This window comes from Doryrhamphus excisus, linkage group LG18 (genome assembly GCF_037039965.1).
Source record: "Doryrhamphus excisus strain RoL-2023G ecotype Guam linkage group LG18, RoL_Dexc_Guam_v1.1, whole genome shotgun sequence".
NCBI classification, from domain to species: domain Eukaryota; kingdom Metazoa; phylum Chordata; class Actinopteri; order Syngnathiformes; family Syngnathidae; genus Doryrhamphus; species Doryrhamphus excisus.
Window position 1 is genome coordinate 16,689,325 of NC_136374.1, and position 22,675 is coordinate 16,711,999.

General features: G+C 43.6%; 3 protein-coding genes across 5 annotated transcripts in view; 1 reads left to right on the forward strand and 2 right to left on the reverse strand.

Moving 5' to 3' along the window:
- The window catches only part of ppfia4 (PTPRF interacting protein alpha 4), a 58,845-nt gene extending 55,480 nt beyond the window's left edge, over positions 1-3,365 (forward strand). Inside the window, exon 31 of the mRNA XM_058055904.2 lies at positions 806-3,365. The gene's annotated coding sequence lies outside the window, so the exon portion shown is untranslated. The remainder of the gene's footprint in view (positions 1-805) is intronic.
- A 1,434-nt stretch (positions 3,366-4,799) lies between these two features.
- On the reverse strand, positions 4,800-14,827 carry myog (myogenin). 2 transcript variants are annotated; one of them, XM_058055927.2, is made up of 4 exons: positions 14,680-14,827; positions 5,880-6,370; positions 5,607-5,706; positions 4,800-5,533 (listed from the first exon to the last, which is right to left on the reverse strand). In XM_058055927.2, the coding sequence occupies exons 2-4, from the start codon at positions 6,279-6,281 to the stop codon at positions 5,415-5,417; spliced, it is 621 nt and encodes a 206-aa protein (XP_057911910.2). In that variant the 5' UTR covers positions 6,282-6,370; positions 14,680-14,827; the 3' UTR covers positions 4,800-5,414. The 2 variants fall into 2 exon arrangements, with proteins under 2 accessions (XP_057911910.2, XP_057911909.2); XM_058055926.2 differs by lacking the exon at positions 14,680-14,827 and having other exon boundaries at positions 5,880-7,121.
- Positions 14,828-15,991: 1,164 nt separating this feature from the next.
- Positions 15,992-22,393, reverse strand: mdm4 (MDM4 regulator of p53). 2 transcript variants are annotated; one of them, XM_058055274.2, is made up of 11 exons: positions 22,210-22,393; positions 21,623-21,713; positions 21,458-21,532; positions 20,475-20,608; positions 20,346-20,395; positions 20,019-20,083; positions 18,794-18,890; positions 18,548-18,708; positions 18,070-18,267; positions 17,843-17,911; positions 15,992-17,760 (listed from the first exon to the last, which is right to left on the reverse strand). In XM_058055274.2, the coding sequence occupies exons 2-11, from the start codon at positions 21,695-21,697 to the stop codon at positions 17,194-17,196; spliced, it is 1,491 nt and encodes a 496-aa protein (XP_057911257.2). In that variant the 5' UTR covers positions 21,698-21,713; positions 22,210-22,393; the 3' UTR covers positions 15,992-17,193. The 2 variants fall into 2 exon arrangements, with proteins under 2 accessions (XP_057911257.2, XP_057911258.2); XM_058055275.2 differs by having other exon boundaries at positions 18,070-18,252; positions 22,210-22,392.
- Positions 22,394-22,675: the final 282 nt, after the last annotated feature.

A 22,675-nucleotide genomic window follows, 5' to 3' on the forward strand; every position in this document is an offset into this window, starting at 1 on the left:
CTGCCGATTTCACTCATGGATGATTGATATCGGAATCAAGCAACATAAAACCCTGATCGGAACATCCTGATATTACATTAATAAAACGATACTGATTCACTGCAACACCATATATTTACGTTTGGGGTGTTTTCTGTTTGGGTGTCATCCACTCGATTGTTGGTCTCCTGTGAAAGTATCAACTGTAGATCAACTGCAGTACCAGGCGATACTGATACCGCATCCTTGAATATGGAACGTACTTTTTATGACTTGATGAAGTGTTGTTATTCAAACAAGGGCTGCACGGCGGTCGTGTGTTTAGCACGCAGACCTCACAGCTAGGAGACCCGGGTTCAATTCCACCCTCTGTGTGGAGTTTTGCATGTTCTGTTCTGTGGGTTTTCTCCGGGTACTCCGGTTTCCTCCCACATTCCCAAAACATGCTAGGTTAATTAGCGACTCCAAATTGTCCATAGGTATGAATGTGAGAGTGAATGGTTGTTTGTCGATATGTGCCCTGTGATTGGCTGGCCACCAGTCCAGGGTGTACCCCGCCTATCGCCCGAAGACATATAGCGAGGTTAGAGGGGAATTTAAACCCGACATTTAATAACGACTTCTTGTCGTTCCGTGGGAGTTTCTTATGTTACATTGCTTCAAATGCACCGTGACTTTGGTCATATAGTAAACCTTCCCCGGTACGGTGCCACCACGGGAAACTTGGGCGGAACTTTTTCGAAATAAATAAATAAACTTTAAAGAAATAGTGTATATAACATGCATCCCCATAAGATTGACATTTTTTCCTGTTTTCTGTCTCCAGTGCATTCCCATTACCTATACGGACACATGCTTGCGGCCTTTTGAGAGTGATATGCCAAATGTGGAGAGAGTGGGATCAGGGTGCCAGCGGGGAAAGGGCTTCTCTCCAGATGAGGGCCCCCCCACGGCTCGCCTCACACCTTTCACCTCCTCCTTCGGACACACGTGCAATACCAAGGCCAAGTCTGACCTTTGAACTCTTGAGAGCGCTCTCCCAGGCCTGCTCTCGCTGCTGTCAAGGAGACCCACTCCGGTCTCTCCCAGTCCAACCCAGTGCTCCCGGTAGCCTCGTCGTTGTGGTTTTTGTGCTCCCCCCGATCTCAGCTGTGGGTCGTCGTCCTCATTCCTAAAGTGTCAACATGGCCGACTCATGGCGGACCACCACTACACATTATCGGTTATGCAAGGTATTACGCAATTATGGTGTCTGTATATAAAATGGATGAGGTATGTTTTTTATAAAGTATATATATTGGAAATATATATGGAAAATGATATAATGGCTGTATGAAATATCGCCCTGTATTCAATCGTGACTGTTCTCTCACTCTTTCATTTCCTGTCGGACCTCCGTGTGTCTTTTGCCGTATGATGAAAGTGTGACTCGTTAGTGGGAGGACCTCGCTAAGAACAGTTCTCCTCACAGGTTCGTGGGTCCAATTTCTCTCTTTGCCTCTTCTCTTCTTGTTTTTGACACCACGTAGCTCTCTACCGCCCCCCCCCCCCCCCCCATCTTTCCGTATGACGCTATGTAGCCTAGACCAGGGGGTCGGGAACCCGTGGCTCGGGAGCCGCATGCAGCTTCTTCAGGCTTCCTTCGCCGAGTCAGGTGATTTGTGCATTTTTAAAAAGAATGTGAAATATCCGACTCGGTGCAGGTCCGTGAATGTGTTCTGACTGCTGATTGGATGAGCAAGGGAATCGGAGGCAGGCTAGTGTTGCAGTTAAAATAACAGTAAAATTATCCAGCTCTAGCAATATGTTTTAGTGTGTTTGGCGCTTCGGTGGCGAGAGGCGGATAGTGACTGCTGACTGGCGACCGCGCATTGATTGACGGCTGTGAAGCGGGGAGGACCTCTCGGCAGCAACCTCAGAATCACTTTTGCTTTTACGAAGTCTCCGACGACTGCTTCCTACATTTTGTCGCTGGTCGATTTTTGGGAAAATACGTCACAAAGTCGCCAGCTTTATCGGCCAAGTTGGCAGAACTGGGTTTGGGGAGGAGAGGGAAGCCATTCACAGATGGAGAATACATGAAAGAATCATTCATAAAAATTTCACAGCATCTCTTGACCCAATGAAAAAATAAAAAAGAAAAGATTGAGAAAATGATAGAATACTTCCTCTCTGCAAAGACAGCCAAGCACGGGACCAATAGAAAGGTCATTGATGACAATTCAACACAGGCGTGAACGCTACTGAGAAATCAACGCTTTTTATGTTAAAGTTACCCGTTAAGTTAGCCGCTAAGTCGTTTAAAGAACATTACAACGTTTACAAGTTTATGAGCTGTGTCATGTTTTGCGGCAACACTTTTTTTTTTTTTACAATAGGAAGCAAAGTGGCTCCTCCGATGTTAAAGGTTGCCGACCCCCAGGCCTAGAGAAATGATTTAAAAAAGTGAGTGTGAGAACGAATGATATGATCATCTGACTTTTACGATGCGGATGTTTGGTTCGACAACACTGTAGCTCCTCCCTGCTGCTGCTGCTGCTGCTCTGCATCATTTCATTTCACTGTTCCTGATGATTCCCGTCCATCCGCTTCCCATTTAGTTACCATGGCGACATGCCAGTGAGGAGTCAGTACATTTGGCTACCCTCGTTCAGTGAAAAACATAGCGTGTGATCCAGTGAACTACTGAATGGGTGTACAATCTTCCTCCCTCTTTTTGTTTTTGTTTTTTTTTTACTGTTTACCAAGGTGTCTAAAAGGTGTAACGTGCTATGTGGCAGCTATGAGTACTGTGTCTTTATTCCAGGTGTGAAACAATGCTGACATATCAAGATTTTATTATTTGGCTATTTAAAAACTGTACTGTATCTATGACACTATATAGACATGAGTAAAGCTGTTTTTTAAAGATGTGGATGTGGTGTATTTTACCCTCAAAGTCACGTCATTTGGAGAGACGGACTAATACAAGTGTACATTTCAGAAGTCCGATGTCATAAGGAAATTTCAGGATGGTTGCCGAGACGTCAGGTGAGTGAGCGTCAACGTTTGCAATGAGAATGACTTCTTAAGATTCTCATTGGAGCTATGGAATGCTTAATCCCCGGTATGCAACCTACTCTATCATACTCTACTCTATCATGTAATAGCATGCCTCTTTACGGGGTTACAGGCAACAAATTAAAACATATTTTCACACATAAAAAATAAAGCACCCCATACTCGCCCCTAAAACGCTGCCTAAACTCCATTACTTCCCTGTAGCAGCGACACTGGGGCTTATAAACCCGACTAATTACAATTGCAAACAGCTGCACACAATTCCACTGGGGCAGGGGTCGGCAACCCAAAATGTTGAAAGAGCCATATTGGACCAAAAAAACAAATGTGTCTGGAGCCACAAAAAATTAAAAGCCTTATAATGAAGGGAACATAGATGTATGTATCTATATTAGCCGACTATCAAAATGACTAAGTTGGCTACAAATACATAATAAGCCTTCATGATTAAATGTTTATTTTCCCTGCAGCACTTCCTGTAGGGAATGACGCACCGCGTGACGACTCTTGTACGATGCCACCTAAAGTTTAACTTCATTAAAATATTAATAAATTATGTTTCATTGCTTTGATGAAATTAAAGAAATGCAAGAAAGAAATCCGATTTTTTAATGTAATTTTTATTTTGAGGATTCGAAAAAACAAGAAAATGGAACCTGCATAACCCCCTTCGCCTTATCTGGGCAACAAACGTATAACAAAAATATTATATGAATCACTGAAGCTGATAATCAAAAACAGAAAAGCAGTGAAAACCTTTCATACATTGGAGAACGTTCTAAAAACAATCCATATGAAGAACAAGCTTAAGTGACATGTTTTCTTTTGTTTTTATTTAGTTGTTTTTTTATTTTGAAGCAGCATCCCTCGCACATTCCTTTCTTTGTTATTTACTTTTTCTTATTTATGTTGATATTGTTCTGTAGAATTGCACTTTTATATTCCTCTACTTCTGCTTACACTGTTTTGTACAATTGACGTTTGTAATAAAATATATTTAAAAATAATAATAATAAAAAAAAAAGATTCCAGCCTCGAGGCATTTCACACCGGACGAACTTCCTGGTTCAAAGTTCATGCAAGTCCACCCTACATAGCTGTCCAAGGCAAATGCCTGTAACACTCGGACCCGATCAACAAACAACAAATAATATCCCTAAGTGTCATTTCGAATGTATACTGACGAAAATCATAAATCACCTTAAAAAACAGCCACTTTGTTATTAAATATGTGCCTATGAAAGGATTGTGTTCTTACCCGTTTAATGTGACTTCTGTTTTCGGACGTTTCGGTTGCTTCTCAACATCGGGCATGTAAGATGAATACAAAAGATTCGGTCCAAGAAACCTTTAATCCTCTGTTTTCCTCAGTTGTTTTTGTCTTTTTCCCTTTGGGATCCATGGCCCAGCACACAGCCGCCGGTTTGTTTACAACAGGCACCTGCCTGGCATCCCGCCCCGCTGATAGAAACGTGTGTCGCAGGCTATGACGTAAATCGACGTAAATGACGTAAATATTGACTCATTTGACACATTTTTACAGCATTGGAAAACGTTAAGAATGTTTGTGTCATGTTTGTCCTCCTACAGAAACCCTATTAAGACAAAAAATTATATTTCTCACCCCCATCTTTTTCCATTTTCAAACATTTTTCAAAAAGCTCCAGGGAGCCAGTAGGGCGGCGCTATAGAGTTGCCGACCCCCGGACTAAGGGTAATAATGTGAATTTGCGAGGCAACAACAACAAACACTGTAGACATTGTATTGAAAATGGTCTTTATTACAAGGACTGGTCAGGAAATATGACATTTCCAAACATCTACAAATACACAACAATCTTAGTTATAAAAGACAACAATAAGTTAGCAAAATAACAGACAAAACAATACAAAATAAACTGGCAAAACCACTCTGTAGAAAAAGGGAACGTATTTACATCACTAAGCATCTGTAACCAGTTAAACATTTAAGCAGATCTTGGTCAAAACTGCCATGATACATGTTGGCCCCACAAAATAAACTCATGGTTCTTTTGATTTTTTGCATTTAAAAAAAAAAACACACACACAAGAATGAAAAATCTGGGAAAGGTTTCGAAAAAATAAGGAAAGCTTAAATTAAGTAAGGATTGAAACAAGGCCCTTGTTCATGCAACGTTTTGAAGTGTAATCTTCCAAATGATTGTTTGGAGCGCGGCTTTAAGGGAAAGCCGGGAATAAAGGAAATCAGGCCAAAGGTGGAATTCTTTAGTTACTGTTAAAATGATTTGTAATTTAAATATAAAAATATCAGCTTTCTTTGCTGATTGTCATGCTGCTTTGTGTCTTGAGGAACAGTGTGCTTGCTCTGGGTCCACTCTTGGAGGGGGGGGGGTTTATTTGGGAATGTCCACAGGAAAGGGCACAGATCCGTCCGCTGCCGTCATGCTGTCCACAATGGAGCTCAGGGTCTGGATGTTGGCGTGCTCCGGAGACTCGGCGGCGCTCAGAAGCTCTGCAGAGAAACACACGATATGAGAGTGCGTGACGCGGAATCGAACATTATCGCTTGCTTGAACTGAACTCACCCTCGCTGCCGTAGCTTTGCGTGCACTGCTCCGGGGTGCTGCTCCACTCCGGGCTGCTGCAGCAGGTGCTGCCTGAACTGGGCTCGCTGGATGACGACACCTGTTGCCATGGAGACGCACGCAAGCAGAAGTCGCTGTCAGTCACGATGTTATGACACGGCGCACCATTGCAGAAACACACGAGACCCCCCACACTGACGCTAATCTAATCATTTAGGAACCTCGTTTTACTTCCAGTATCATCGACATGACACCCCCGTTCCTGCTACTCACTCTGGGTTGGTTCGGTCCGGTCCGGTAGTGCAGACCCTGCTGCCCCATCTCCGTGTCCTGCTGGTTGAAGGACGACACCAAAGCCTGGAGCCTCTCGATGTACTGGATGGCGCTCCTCAAGATCTCCACTTTGGGCAGCCTCTGGTTGGGGTTCATCAGGGTGCTCCTCTTCAGGGCGTCAAAAGCCTCGTTGACCTTCTTGAGGCGCCTCTTCTCCCTCAGCGTGGCCGCTCTCCGACGGTCCATGGTCACCGTCTTCCGTTTGCATAGCTTGCAGGCCCACGGCAGGCACTGACCCGGGCAGTGAGGCTCGGATTGAGGCGACAGGCCGGACGGCGAGGGTTTATCCTCAGGCGGCGTCACGCCGACGCTTCCGGACAGAGTCCCGCACAAACCCATCATGGAGTTCCTGTCCTGGAAGCCAACTTGGTCGTACGCGGCGGGCAGGCGAGATGGGAAGTAGTTATCCCCGCCTTCATAAAAGCGTTGGTCTGGGAAGAAGTAAGGGTTGGTCTCAAAAAGCTCCATCTTGGATAATGTCGTGGTGGGTGTGCGATGGTTCAAAAATCCCTTGCTTCCCCCTTCGGAACCGCTATATCATACACGCTGTTCAAGTCCCGAGCCTGGACGTGTGTGTCAGAGTGCACGCGTGCGCCTTGCCTTCGTCCTTGGCCTGCGTTGGTGACGAGTGGGAGACGTGTGGAGAACAACTGGTGTGGAGCAACTGTAGGCTGGCATTTAAACCCCTCGGCCTGCTGCGGGATCGCTGGGTTAAATTTAGCACGAGCCCCCAGAAACCCGACACGACGTTTAGCTGTTGCTGCACATCTACGCTCCGTATCTCACGTTGGGCCCTGATCTCTGGAGCTTTCACGGCCCGTCCGAGTGTGCGTGTGCGCGCGTGTGTGTGTGTGTGTGTGAGTGGGGTCTTTGTGCTCGCGTGTGTCTCAAGATCGAGTTGCTGTGGAAATGAGAAAGATAACCGTGCATCAAAGATGTCCGTCTTAATGAGCTAATCCCAGCCTCGCGTCTCCATCCATGACGCTATACGTGAAGTTAAGGACAAGCAGCTGTCACTTCCACCAATCATACGCCACCGCCATTGAGTCGTTTGAATCATACTTGTTTATGGAAAGGAAATGAGTCCGAGGATTGTTTGTCGTTTTCCTAAAATTAGGTCAGAGATTAATACTTCATTGTTTGAGGTCCGGGCTGCACGGCGGTTGAGTGGTTAGCGCACAGACCCCAGGGTTCAATTCCACCCTTTGTGTGGAGTTTGCATGTTCTTTCCGTGGCTTTTCTCCGGGTACTCCGGTTTCCTCCCACATTCCCAAAACATGCTAGGTTAATTAGCGACTCCATATTGTCCATAGGTATGAATGTGAGTGTGAATGGTTGTTTGTCTATATGTGCCCTGTGATTGGCTGGCCACCAGTCCAGGATGTATGTACCCAGCCTCTCGCGCCAAGACAGCTGGGATAGGCTCCAGCACACCCGCGACCCTGAATGAATGAATGATTAATAATAGGTTTCATTTAAAAACTGCATTTTTAACTGCACGGTGGACAAGTGGTTGGTGTGCAGGCCACACAGCTAGAAGACCCAAGTTCAATTCCACATCTCTGTGTGGAGTTTGCATGTTCTCCCTGTGCATGCGTTGGTTTTCTCCAGGTACTCCGGTTTCCTCCCCCATTCCAAAAACATGCTAGGTTAATTAGCTACTCCAAATTGTCCATAGGTATGAATGTGAATGTGAATGGTTGTTTGTCTATATGTGCCCTGTGATTGGCTGGCGACCAGTCCAGGGTGGACCCCGCCTCTCGCCTGAAGACAGCTGAGATAGGCTCCAGCACCCCCGCAACCCTCGTGAGGAAAAGCAGTAGAAAATGAATGAATGAATGAATTGTCCGTCACTTCCTGTCCGACACTCACTCTGCCTCCCTATGGAACACAATTTATAGCAACACACATGTGAGCATCAGCCTTATTTACTCTGATTATGTCTACTATTTTGGGTAATAGGAGTGTAAGAGTGACTGTAGGGGTGTTAGTTCATGTCTAGAAGCTCTAATAATGTTAATGAAAGGTCCGATTGATATTGAAATACGCCAACATGTTCCCGTCACATCAAAGCTTTGCTAGGTTGTACGTCGTGTGATGCTGTAGGCGCCTCCCGGGTCACGCTGGACTCAGACGCAGACAAGCCTGTGCAGGAACGGGCAGCGCTCCACACCAAGTTGTCGCCATGAGTGGATATTGAAAGTAAACATGCAGAGGTGGAGATGTTCTTCCGCCAAAGATCTCGGTGTTAATCCATCCAGGATGCCTCTAATCCGGACTAGCTTCCGCAGGCATGGACACACAATAGAAACACCCAAGAGAGGCACAGTAGTGCATCAAGGCCGGGGTAGCTAGTACGTGTCTTATATTTAATACAGAGTCAATTTGGAGTAGTCGCTCTAAAACACGACAAATCCACATCAAGTGAATGCATCACAGAAATTAGTTAATTTCACCTGCTCGGCACGAGTTTGACACCCCGGACGTAAATCAACAAATACCCGCTAAACATAACACATAACTAAAATCTGTTATTTCCAAATGCCCGCAAGGCATGCTGGGTATGAACAATAATACATTGGACATAAAGAGTATGTTAACTTCTATTGCAATATGCTAGTTTGACATTCACACTGTGGTAAAGTGTGTTTTTTTATTTGTGATTTTTTGGCCTAATCTGCCTAGCAACAAACGACTATGCAGTAAAAGCGTGGGCAACTCCGGGTTCAAATCTTAAAATGATTTCTTTTGAGAAGTTTTGTAATAAGTCACACATGATTTTGTTGTCTGTGTAAGAAAGTGGAATATTGTAGTACATACTGCTTGTTACCAAGTATGCAAATTAAGACCCATTGTTTTGATATACACAATATTTTTCAACATGATAAAATTTCACTTTCAGACGTCCTTAGGACTGTCACATGCTCCCTTAGAAGATATGGCACAGTAGCTTGAGAAAAATAAAGAAAAAACTTTTTTTTTTCAAACCTGTTAAGCGAATTTCAGTTACATATAAGGCAATTTTTGGGGACAATCTGCCTAGCAACACATGACCAAGCAACTGAATTCATACTGCTGTGATAAAAGTCAAAGTATTAGTATTATTAAATATGCCAGCCCTAGTAGTGAATGTCAGGATGTAGTGTTCGTGTAACGTTCAGGCGTGCTCGTGCGCAGGGCTGGGGTGGCCTGTCAGGTTAATCTGTGATGGATGGTCACTGATGGCGGAGGGAGCACAAAGACGCCTGTGTTGGTCCGGACTACGACAGGAGTCCCAGTCACTCATAAGGGTCTCACATCTTAACCCATTGTCAGCACAACTAGAGACGTGTGTGTGTGTGTGTGTTGTCGTACATGTCGGGTGGGCACACTTGTGCCTCCTGCAGGGATAAATCCCCCCCCGCTCAGCATTTTTGAAGAGAACACTTGACATGCAATAAATGGCAGCGGGGGGGCATGTGTGCTCGGGGTGTTTACTTACTGTTTACTTTTAGTACGCAATACGTGAATCCAACATGGAGTCTTCCTTGGCATGGTTTCACTATCATGGTTGTTCAGAAATATACAAATAAATCACCTGCGTTGTAGTTGATGCATAATTAACATACAAATGTTACATATTGTTTTAATAATTGAGAATTTTCATGCATAAAATGTCTAAATGAAGTACACTGAAGATGCGTTCAAAGACGTGAGGTGTCACTTGGTAATGTTACCGTAACGTAAATAAACAGGCTGTTATTGCAGGTTTGAATTGTCTCACATCAGGCACAATAACCCCTAATAATAATAATAACAACATGGGCTATGTTGCTGCAGTAACGCAACGTCACTTCCTGTCCGACACTCACTCTGCCTCCCTATGGAACACAATTTATAGCAACACACATGTGAGCATCAGCCTTAATTTACTCTGATTATGTCTATTATTATTTTGGGTAATAGGAGTGTAAGAGTGACTGTAGGGGTGTTAGTTTATGTCTAGAAGCTCTAATAATGTAAATAAAAATAATGTAATGTATGTGTAAAACACATATTTTGAAGGTTTAAACGGCCTTTCTATGCTCTAACTAATATTCATTCGTTCATTCATTTTCTACAGCTTATCCTCATGAGGGTGCTGGAGCCTATCCCAGCTGGGGGTACACCCTGGACTGATCTCCAGCCAATCACAGACTCTAACTAATATAAAATATTCATTCATTAATTTTATACCACTTATCCTCACGAGTGTCGTGGGGGTGCTGGAGCCTATCCCAGCCGGGGGTACACCCTGGATTGGTCTCCAGCCAATCACAGGCTGTAACTAATATAAGATATTCATTCATTCATTTTATACCACTTATCCTCACGAGTGTCGTGGGGGTGCTGGAGCCTATCCTACCCTGGACTAGTCTCCAGCCAGTCACAGGCTGTAACTAATATAAGATATTCATTCATTCATTTTATACCACTTATCCTCACGAGTGTCGTGGGGGTGCTGGAGCCTATCCCAGCCGGGGGTACACCCTGGATTGGTCTCCAGCCAATCACAGGCTGTAACTAATATAAAATATTCATTCATTCATTTTCTACCACTTATCCTCATGAGAGTGCTGGAGCCTATCCCAGCTGGGGGTACACCCTGGACTGGTCTCCAGCCAATCACAGGCTCTAACTAATATAAAATATTCATTCATTCATTTTCTACCACTTATCCTCATGAGGGTGCTGGAGCCTATCCCAGCTGGGGGTACACCCTGGACTGGTCTCCAGCCAATCACAGGCTCTAACTAATATAAAATATTCATTCATTCATTTTCTACCGCTTATCCTCATGAGGGTTGCGGGGGTGCTGGAGCCTATCCCAGCTGTATTTGGGCGAGAGGCGGGGTCCACCCTGGACTGGTCTCCAGCCAATCACAGGCTCTAACTAATATAAAATATTCAATTTATAAATCAGGAATCTTGCTTTGCGGGAATTTACTCATCAGGCCTGGAACCGATTAACCGCAATAAACGAGTACAAGTACAGGATATGTAAAAAATGAAGTACTTTTAAGCCGTCTAAATTCCAGCATCAGGGTCAGATTTTGGCCAACACACTTCTAATACAATATCGTGGGACTTGTGAGACTTTTGTTTTGATTTTTGGTTGATTTTTAATGGTTGATTTTTCAAACAAATGACTGTCTAACCCATTAGATTATGTCTAGTATCCCGTAGCCAGGCAGTATATGAATCAGTCATGGAGTGATGGGTCAAATATTTAGCTTCTTCCATCTGCCGTCCCAATATTGAACTTTATTGACCCTTTCGGGCAGGGGTGTCCAAAGTGCTGCCTGGGGGCATCTTCTATTGGTTGGCTGCACATACTAAGAACATAATTCAACCAGAACAACAGACGGTTAGAAAGAGTCTTGTCTTGTCTTTCCATGTCTGTGTAACACACCTTTATAGGGCTGCTCCATACGTAGATATAAAGTTCCAGGATGAGATCATTTCACCGCATTAGACTGTGTGTGTGTGTGTGTGTGTGTGTGTGTGTACCAGGGATTGCTCTGTCACCGGTAACACTGTTCCACTTCTCCTCAGTGACAAGAAGCAGCACATTGCAGGACAGCTGAGCATTAGACCCCCCGTCAGACCCCACCGCACAACCTCCACTCTTAGGTTAGCCTGCAAGATCATCTCTGACCTGCAGATCTGTCATGTGAGCGCGGTCGGGAAATCTCATACACGTAAGACGAGACTAAAATAACAAAAAGGGAAGGGGTTGCTGATTAAAGGTGGCTAAAGTAGGACCTTAATGTAAATGACTAGATTACAGAACATTTCTACAAAAGGGCCGACTATATTGTGGGATCGGATTCTTTAGATTCTTTAGAATATGGTCAAATGTGTCAGAATGATGGAGGAGGAAATGATCTGCTACAAAAAATGGTAGTTTTACATGAAAATAACAATTATTTTACAAATATAACACCATGAACTATTTACAATTGTACATTTGCAACTGAACTGTTTGTGCCTGCATTGACTCGCATTTCCCTTCAATGCATAACCTTCTTGCCGCAACACGGCGAGATGCCTTTTCACTTCCTGGTTGCAACGGAGCATGTATTTCCATGGGAAAGATGCAGGCAGAGCTCTTAGAAAATACACTTCTGATACCTTGTGGACGTTTTTTTCGGCTTCAAACTGCACCAAATGTGCTCTCTTCTATGGTGGAGTTTCATCATCACCTCTTTGTGCTTCCCATGCAAAAGTATTTGGGAGTGAGTGGTCAGTTATGCTAAGAGTCCACTTGGCCGGTGCCAGTTCGCACCAATGAAATTTGCTTTGTCGCCAATAAGGTGCCTCGGGGTGTGCAGTGGCTCAAACTGCCCCCCAACTGGCTCGTGGTGGCCCGTGACGGCGGTAAAAATTGAGTTTGGCAGCAAGAAAATTTCAAAATGTTTAAAATCTTCTTGTCCACCAAGTGGAACCAAATGTCACAAACAATCCGCCAATTGGAATCCAATGGAATGTAGTGGCGCGAGCCAAGTTGTGCCAATGATGCTAGGTAGGAGTCCACTGGGCCGGTGCCAGTTGGTGCCAAAGATTATGCGATTGGCGCGTAGTGGCTCGCTGTGGCGCCAAATAACGGCAACATGTGGCACGAACATTACCATATTTTCTGGACTATAAGCCGCACAATGCCAAAAATGCATAATTAGGTAGAAAAAAAACATACATAAGTCGCACTGGAGTATGACTTGCATTTTTTGCGGGTAATTTATTTTCCAAACTACTTGACCAAAACAGACATTAGGTCCTCTTGGAAGGCAAGTTCTAACAATAAAAGAATAGAGAACAGGCTGAATAGGTGTAAGATATGCTAACACAATGCTTATTCAGCTACACAAAAAATAAACATGAACAGAAAAGGTGTCCAGTGTTTATGGAACTTGAACAGTTTTATCATTTATAAGTCGCTCTGGAGTATAAGTCGCAGGAACAGCCAACCTAGGAAAAAAAAGTGCCACTTATAGTCCGGAAAATACGGTAATTCATTCATTCATTAACAGTAGCATTAACAGTCGCCAAATATGCCAAATATGTAGACGACTGATGTTTCATTTTAAGAGAGGATGCACAGCGGCTTGAGAAAATAAAGAAAAACAAACATACCAAGCCAACTTCCATTGTGTATATCTAATGACGAGTACTCCGCCATGCAACAGACAAGATTGTGAACGTGTTTTAAGATGAATTAAGATTTAGTGTTATGGGGGTACCACTGGGAGACGGCAACAGATGCCTCGCACATTATTCATCTTGTCAATATAAACATAATCCACTCAGATAATACATTTCCTTTATATCGCTCCATGCAAATGCGTCCCAATGACACAACAGAGGCCACAAATGAGAAAGCCAACCCAGTATCTGTGATGGGTATCATGGTCCTTACATAAGCTGCGGCGCTGTCCAATTGGACTAACGTCTAAAAGGAGACGCGCCGCTACTACGGCCAGAGAATACTCCCATTCATTCCTTCTTAGAATGAAGTGATCCACCTGTGCTTTCACGGGACTCGAAAGGCCCGGAGAAAGCCTTCTAAGTCAGGGAGGAAACAGTAGTTGTGTCGGCCGGGCCGCGCCGCTGCTCACTGGGGCTTTTATCGCACAGTAATCCCCTACAACAAACAGAATGGGGGGCATGTGCATGCACAGCTGTCGCCGTCTTAGTGCAAGTGGTGTCGGGTTAAATCACAGGAATGGACGACCGGACCGTCCATTGCCCTTCCCTTCACTGGCATGCCACGCGCTGCGTATAGGAAACAAAACACACACGCCAACATTCATAACCCACTTCCCACAAACATACTTTGCAGCTCATGCATAGCCATAAAGTTTATATTAACAGCATATCATTAAAATAACTTCACTATAATCATCATGATCCATATAAACAATCTATCAATATCTGTTTAAAATATTGTTATTGAAACTCACACTACTTTGTATTCTTTCTCACCATCAATCAGCTTCCATGACTTTAACAGGTAGATGTATAGATACTACAGTAGATGGTACGATATATTTTGTACTATGTAGGAGAACCCACTGACCCGTTTCAGCAAACCAACTTTGCAACTTATTCTGAAAATCATTCATCTCTTTATATATTTCGCCACATTCCTATCCTTGTTTCTTTTCCTGATTCCATTGACCTTCTCCTGTGTCAGCACCGGGACAAATTTAGCGGCCTGGTTTCTGGAGCGACCAAATAGTCGCACAAAAACAGAGGGGATATTTGTGTGTGTGTCATAAAAGTAAATATACAAGTATGTACAGTATACTGTATATACTATATACTGCATGAAGCAGACATGTACAATCAAATTAGAGCTGTGGATGAACGTTTTTGACTAGAACAAGTAACAATACTCAGTTTCGCATTCAAAGTCAGCTGGGATAGGCTCCAGCTCAACTGCGACCCTCTCTTTTCCTGGCTCATCCAATCAGCAGTCAGGATACATTCATTCGAGCAGGTGTACCTAATGTAGTGTCTGGTGAGTTTAGGGGTTTAGGATGGAACATAAAAGTGTAAAAACAAAATACTGGGCAGGGAAAGTTAGCACACCGGTAGGCCAAAGAAAATTAAGTATTTAAGCCCAGGAATAACAAAAAAAACAATCAATGACTTCTACAATCAACAAACCAATGAAGCGAAATTAGTAAAAAATACTAAAATGGTAACACAAAACACTCACCAAAACCAGTCAGCGTGAGTTCACCTCTCAATAAAAGTAAACACGCCACATTAGGCAATTAATACAAAACTATAAACCCAAAATGGCGGCGCACAGAGATCGGACTTCCGGTTTGGTCTCACGCACATGCGCAGCGATGATTGGAAGAGCCAGTTCCACCTAATTGCTAATCCAAAACACCAGGGGGTCGACTTTATGTTCACTATAACCATTTAAAAAACTAAACAAACATTAAAATAATTATAATTCGAGACTTCGTTTATACAGAATGTGTCATGTTATTCTGGGATGTTGGAAAGGAGGTAGTGTCACCATAGAAATATCTCGAAATACCCCCCCCCCCCCCCACACCGCGCCTCTTAGAAGCATCCAGTACCGTTGTTGAGATTACCAAGCAATGCTGGGGAGGTACCATGTCACCACCAGCGGGGGGGGCTGAGTCATGCTAAGTGTTGCTTTGTTCCCCTTGCACATAATCATCATCATGACTTATCAGAATACTGTACTTCATATATGATTAATAATAATAATAATTGATTTTTTTCAACTGTTAGGAATAGCATTTTATTTAGTTTATGTTCCCATCACTAAAGGAGTGCAGTTGAAGGCGTCTTTTCGAGTTTGCGGTGAGACTATGCTGATGTGTATTTTGTTTGTCGTTTGTTTCTTTTTCAGTTCCCGTAGATTGGTTCGGAGAGGACAACACACCCGCAGGAGAGGAAAAAAGGGCAGACGGGTGTATGACTAAGCAAAGACAGGGGAGACACAGGTGCTCCACACCAGTCAAAAAAAGGAGAGGACACGACAGCTGGCCTGTCATACAATGACTTATTCTTTGGCCTCTACACAGACAAATGTATGGCTACCATCCATGTAGTTCCATCCAAGTAGAGTAGAGCGGACGCTGCAAAATTGAGCACAATCTGTAAGACTGGTTCCTGTTGGAAATCATGTGCATTGAATTCATTTGTTTGTCACCTTTACTATCTGAATGAAGCAACGATTCCAGCAAGATGAACTTGTATGAACGTGAACGGCTATTTAATATTTAATGTTATTGCTAACATATAGTACAAAACAGACAAAATTGTCCTGTCAGTTCAATTTCAGGTTCTATGGTTGTCATCACATTTCCTCTTTGCCAGCCTTGTGATGACCTCACTTAAGAAAAGCCAAAGAAAAAGCAAAACATTTCCATTGTTATGATTTTTCACCATCTTTTGAGCAATAATATTTCACAACTCCAAATTGGTTTCCCGTTGGAAGCATTTCATCTTCACATGTGTATCTATAAAGCCAAGCTAAAGTACACCACACCGCAGTACCTTCATTGCGTTAATGTCATATATTTATTTGCCATAAACAAGCCACATTGATGTTACACAGATAAGCATACAAGTACAGCCAATGTCGCTATCCCGTCAGGTCATTTGTTGGTCGTACAGTCCTTACAGATTGCATGCATGCTGCTGTTGTTGTTGTTAGTGCTAATGTACAGCCTTGTCAACACAACACACGACACTGGGACTTCTCGCCCCCTGGTGGCGGTGAAATTAAGCGCGAGTAAAAAAAAAAAGAAAAAAAAAGCCCAAAAATTCAAACTCCAACTTCACAGAAGCCTAGTGACACCTATACAGCTCACGGAGTCATGGCGAACGCTCAACATCATCACTCAAAAGGTAATGGAAGATTAGCTCCTAGAATGTTCAAAGTAACACGCAAGCATGGAAATAAAATGCACAAAAATCCTAACACGGCAGTGAAAACAGTCAAACCAACCCCCACCAAACTCCCTCCAAGTACTAAACTGATTTTACAGGCTACAATTCAATTAAATAAGATTATTTTCATTGGACTGATTTGACTTTGACAGCTCTTTAACAGAGCAAGTGCAGTTTTCCGATTCGTTATAGACGGCCCTTACCGATTTAATCTCATAAATAAATTAAATACAACATAATCAGGGATTGCTTGCCATAATATGGCAAACCATGTTGCACCGTCATTTTGTGAAAATTCTACACACAAAAACATGAAATACTGCAGAGGCTGAGATCACAGAGGAAGTGACATCATGAGCACACTGACGTCCACGAAGATATCATGGGAAATAAGAGCGCTGTGCTTTTCTCTTCAATCTGGTCTTCAAATTGTATCTCAGAACCACAAAATAAAAACAAAAAAAATTCAAATGCACCCTCGTCTTGGCAAAACGCCCTTCAATCAAAGACAAACACCCCTTTTCCACATGGCACCAACCAAGAAGCCTTCACGTCTTTACGAAGCACCTCCAGCTCTTATAAATAAATATATACTTCTGTTCCTACTGATCCATCATGGGAATGCGGACAAAGACAAAAGTGTCCTTCAGAGAGGCTGCGATGCTGAAGCGTGCAACCAAGAGCAAAGTGCTGAATTGACATGGTGAGGTGTTGTGCACACACACACACACGCGCACACACACAGCATGCAAATGAATGCGCTGTTGTATGTGCATGCTGTTTTTATGTTAGGTTAGAGGATGAATATCTTTATAACTTTCTGGATTATTTTCCCACATCCTGGGCAAGGAGCCTGGAATTTATGGAGCCTCCTGGCGCACGGGAAGCAGGTGAGAAGGTGAGCCGTGCGTCCGTGGATGATATTTCCGTTACGGGGTCGAACTCTGCACAGCTTGCACGGCTCCAGCAGTGCCTCCGGCCTGACTTCCACCTCCATGCCCAGACCCTCCTGGCCTTCCTCGCCAGAGAGCGGCTCGTTCTTGTAGCCGACCGGGCGCCGAGGTCCCTTCCCTTTGCACGAAATCATGGTGGGCAGCGGCCGATCGGGCGTGGAGTGGGACGGCAAGATGACGGGGTCCGAAACCGTCCTTATGCAATCTGGGATGTCGATGCCGGTGTCGCTGTCGTCTTCCTCGTCGTGGCGGGTGAGAGCACTGCAGGCTGGGATGTCGGGAACGGAAAGGGAGTGGGCCAGTCGGGGCACGTCTTTGTACCAGTTCCTGCGGAGGGCCCAGCAGCGAACGCAGTACCTCTGGAGAGGGGAGTTGTACTTCCTGCACTCGCTGCACTGCCATGCATCCTGATGGGAAAAGTCACACTAAAGTTCACGAGAGAAAGTTCCCACTAAAGACTGACAAGAAGAACAAAGAGACAATACAAACCTGCGTGGAGATCTCCGTATCTGTGTCATCACTGAGGCACTGGGAGTCTTCTTCAGGCTCCTCCTGCATCTGAATGTGAACATTTAACGATGTCACCATTACGTGGCAGCATCACCCAAACATGGCTGCTAAATATAACATGCTAAAGTAACAATAACATAAGAACACACATTACAGCTATTAACACCCACTTCTTCTAATAAAAGTGACCAAAATTGGACTCCTACCTCAAGATCCGCCTTCTCCTCCTTTCCGCCTCCATCCTCTTCTTCGGGAAGAGTCTCTCCTTCTCCCGCGCTTCCCTCCTCCAGCGCAGCCTCCTTCATCTCCACGCTCACCTGCTCACTCCCGCCCTCCGTCAAGAACCACAGGTCGTCGGTGGTGTCGGACACGATAGCCGTGTCCTCCTCCTGTACGGGAGACATCTGACACATCAGTCAGACCACCACCGTCACGCTCTAATTTCTCTTAGTTCACGACAATCAGTCTTTTGATGAGAAGGTCAACCAAAAAAAGCACCAACAAAGTCTGTATCCTGGTGGTTTTCATGTTGTGGCCCAACACAAACGCATTATAATGGGACCATTGCACCTTATTAATTTTTTTTTTTTGCTTTTCGCGACTTTCCATCCATAAAAATTACATGTGCATGTGTCATGGCCACTAATGCAAATGAATAATGAAATAACACACGGGTGTTCTTACTTGGTTGGTGTGAATATCAGTGGAGCCATTGCTCCTGCGGTTGTAGTTACTGCGGAGATTACCCAGAAACCACCAGGGCAAGCCAGACAGGTCCCACTCATCAAGAGTGACATCTAATTTGGGTCGTTTGCAGGCTGAACGCGGCAAACCTTCAAGTGAGTCTGCAGAGGTTTAAAACAGGCTTGTTTAGTTTTTGGGGTTCTTTTTTTTTTGTCCCCCCCCCCCCCCCCCCCCACATGCGATTACCTTCATCCGGCTCTCGTGGTCTTCTTTGGGAGGAAGTCTGCAGGGGAGGCCCGTCACTGGTAGCCTCTAGTCCTGCTTTGATCGCACCCCCACACATCTACATGGGGAGGGAAGGTGGATATTAGAATACTCAACCGTAACTGGTTACTTGGAGGATTCGCAGCTCCTTGTCAAGATGGCCTTATATGGGGTGGAGTTGGGGGGGGGGGGTGGGTAGTGGCAATTGGAGTACTAACTGAATAACTGTGAGGTGAAACAAATACTGGAAATTAAGAAAAATTCAAAATAATGGGAGCATAACAGGGAAAAAATGGTATAATCTGACCAGTAGTGAAACTGGTATGACTAACTGTAATTTATCCTTGTTTTATCCTAAATGTACTTAGCTTTATTACAAGTTAACGAGACTGCTACCAAAAGTCCTTAACATGCAGGTATCTTTACATGATCAATTCTGTGATTTTACTGAAAATTTGCTAAATTTGGTAGCTAACACAAACCTTGACGACTGATTATATATAAGTTAGGCTGCCATTTTAGGATCAGATTCATCCTGAGACAAGGTACACGCTTTACAATGGACACCAAATAAACCAGACTATGCAGGACAACACTGCTGTTAGTGACCAAGCTTCTAAGCAGACTGTAACTCATCGCTATGCTACTATAACTATAAGCCATGTTAAAATGGCTGAAGTGAAAAGGTTATAGTAATAATTCTACTAAGCAAAGCCCAATAGTGCACAGCAGCAATGAACGTCCACAAAGCGAAAGTAGGAGGACAAGGAAAAGTGGAGAGGCCCTGGGGTCTCTTTAGGCCGGTGTCTGTGATCAGGAGCTGCGACCCTCCATTGCGAAGCAGAGAAGAGAACTCTGAGACAGACAGAGACGGTGACTCTGTCCCCCATCCATAGCGGAGCTGGTGGGGGCGCATCAGAGATGCAGGCCCTCCCACCCAACCCATACCGAGGATGGGGCTGTACAGAGACGGTGCCACTCTGTACAGGAGGACACCGACGAAGACAGCAGCCCCCGACCCTCCTCATCTCAATGCACACAATCCGACGCCGTTTTGTTTCGCAATCCGCCGTCAACGCGGTTGTAGCCTGCAAATGCGCCACTAGAGGTCACCACATCTTAAAAACAGCATTCGTTTAGTGTGCAGTGAGGCGAGAAAGGCTGGGGGGGGGCTCTGGTTCTTCTAAGCACCATGTTTCATTTTTACCTGACCACGATCCTCCACTCCGCCCTCTACACACTCACGGCCCACAGAAAGATTCTCTGCAGCGTCTGCATTTCAGATAAGACACAGTAACAGAACAAGAACACCACCACACACTCGGACTAAGGCCTTCTTTGGTAGATTTGCAGCAAAGGCTGTTTTTTTGTTTTTTTTCTGACAGTGCCCTGAACCTCATTAGACACACATTCATCGCAAACACACACATTCGGTTTCAATTTGAAACGATAAAATGTTGAGTCCATCTAATCAAGACAAGCCAAAATGACATCACCAATAAGGTATGACAAGTAATGAAACTTATTTGCTTACCAGCACTACCAAGTACTATGACGTATTTCTTCAGCATCTCATACACTGGGCTGTTAAACATAAATGAAAAAAAAATAAAGTAAGACAAAATACTGAAACAAAAGCGTTATATATATGCTGTATAAGTACCTTGGGTTTTTCACAGAGAAACTGTCCACTTCCAGCAACTCTCCTAAAGGGTCATCCTGGCAGTGGACAATGTGCTGCCTCTGCTTGTCATAGAGCTGCTTGCCATTGATGTATTCACCCAGGTAGTGCATCACCTGCACAAAACACTCAATATTACATGCAAAGACATATGCAGGTACATACATGTACCAAATAGCCAGTGGAAGGATTTAGTAGAAGTAGAAGTAAATCACAGAGGGGGGCATTAATTGTGTTTATGCGTGTGTTCGATTGAGCAAATGTTATTGATTATAAGTGAAATATGCCAGAGATTATTATAAATATTGTTATATTCCCATACATCTATCCATCTTCTATGCTGCATACCCTCATTGGGTCGTGGGGGTATGCTGGAGACTATTCTAGCTGACTTGGGGCGAGAGGCGGGGTACCACCTAGACTGGTCGCCAGCCAATCACAGGGCACATATACACAAACAACCATTCACACTCACATTCACACCTATGGACAAATTGGAGTCACCAATTAACCTCCCGAAACATCCAATTAATATGAGTATTTTACAATATTTTTTTGTTGTAGTGTGAATTTTAAGGGCGTCTTAAGGATTAATGAGTGGCTGGACTCTCTTAAGTTCTCCTCAGGTTTTAAATCCCAACATTAGTTTGATATCCTAAATTCAACTAGAACTGTACACCTGCCTGACGTGGAAAAAATGTCGTAACTCACAAAACAGTGAGTATTAATGGTAATGGTTTTACTTCACTTGAACATGCATCAGACTACAATTGAATGCATCACATAATCAGTTCCCAATTCCACAGTAGGAGTAGGAAGAAGCAAAGCTTATTAAATCCTACCCCTCCATCTGGTACTTTTACAATCACTAACTGTTACATTTGTTCACTTCCTGCTTTCCTAATATAGTTTATTTTTTTTTTTATGAACCGAAGTACGAGGTGATATTACACTTGACAACTAACCTCTTTGAGTGTGAAGACATCCTCCTGGGCTCCAGCAATACGCAATAGTTGTAAAAGTGGGGCTTTGGGTTGGACCTGAAATGAATGAACAAATACTTTCATAAGAAAATAATATATGGGGTTTAAATTAAACTGTAATTTTGATATTATTTACTTCTTACATACCTGATTCCCATCTCCAGGCCCTCCTGCCCTGCATGATGAGCCCGAGGCAGATGTTTGGGCTGATAATGAGCTCATACTAAACGCTGAGATGCTAAAATCATCATCATATAAAATCATATACATCAGTGGGAGAGCACGCTGTCTGACGTCATAGCACGAGGTCAAATCATTATTTAAATGTATTATAAAGTTAATGTTGGGCTTCATATTTTAATTGTTACTTATTTTTACTACATATTTTACTACTTCGATACGTATAACAAGCCACGTAATTACAAAAGGCATTATTGACGCCCGAATACATTCGCTATGGTCTATGTAGCTCATCGCAGCTGCACATACAGTAGATGCGCTATGCTAAATCATTGCGCAACTATTGTCTGAAAAACAAAAATAAAAAACATAATACGATTGACTGCACGGAATACAATACAAGAAAAGGTAATTACTGGTGCGTAAACTATGATAACAGAGTGACTAAAGCTTAGTTGAAAACCCGTCTGTCAAAAATAACGTAATGTCGGCTGTCAGCTAGTTAGCATGTAGCTTCAATTCTTGAACAATAGGTGCATTAAAACGGGTCTCACCGGAAGCGACTTTGGATCCATTAACTCGCTCCGTATGCATTGTTGCTTTGTTGAGGGTTTTTTCGAAACATATCTGAGGTTAAACTGAGGAGGTTTATTTCTACGCCAGCTAAATGTAAGGTACTCTGTTAGCCTAACTGACACTACGTTCAAAAACGCAACTTCCGGAAAGGCTGTTCCAATGTGACGAGGTAGCGCCCCCTGCTGTTCAGTAGCTGCAATTGACGTATATAGACAATGGCATAAATAGGTTGAAAATAATTATCACATTGAGAATATAATCAATTAAAACATTATTTCAAAAAATGAATATGACCATATATTATTAATGGAGTTAATGGAATATTCACTATGAAAAATTGTAAAAAATGTGTCACTACCCTCATAATTTTTTATAATACAGCACAAACTGTGCTAGAAGATATTTTAATTCAAATGCACTTCCTGTCCGGTGTTATCACAGCAA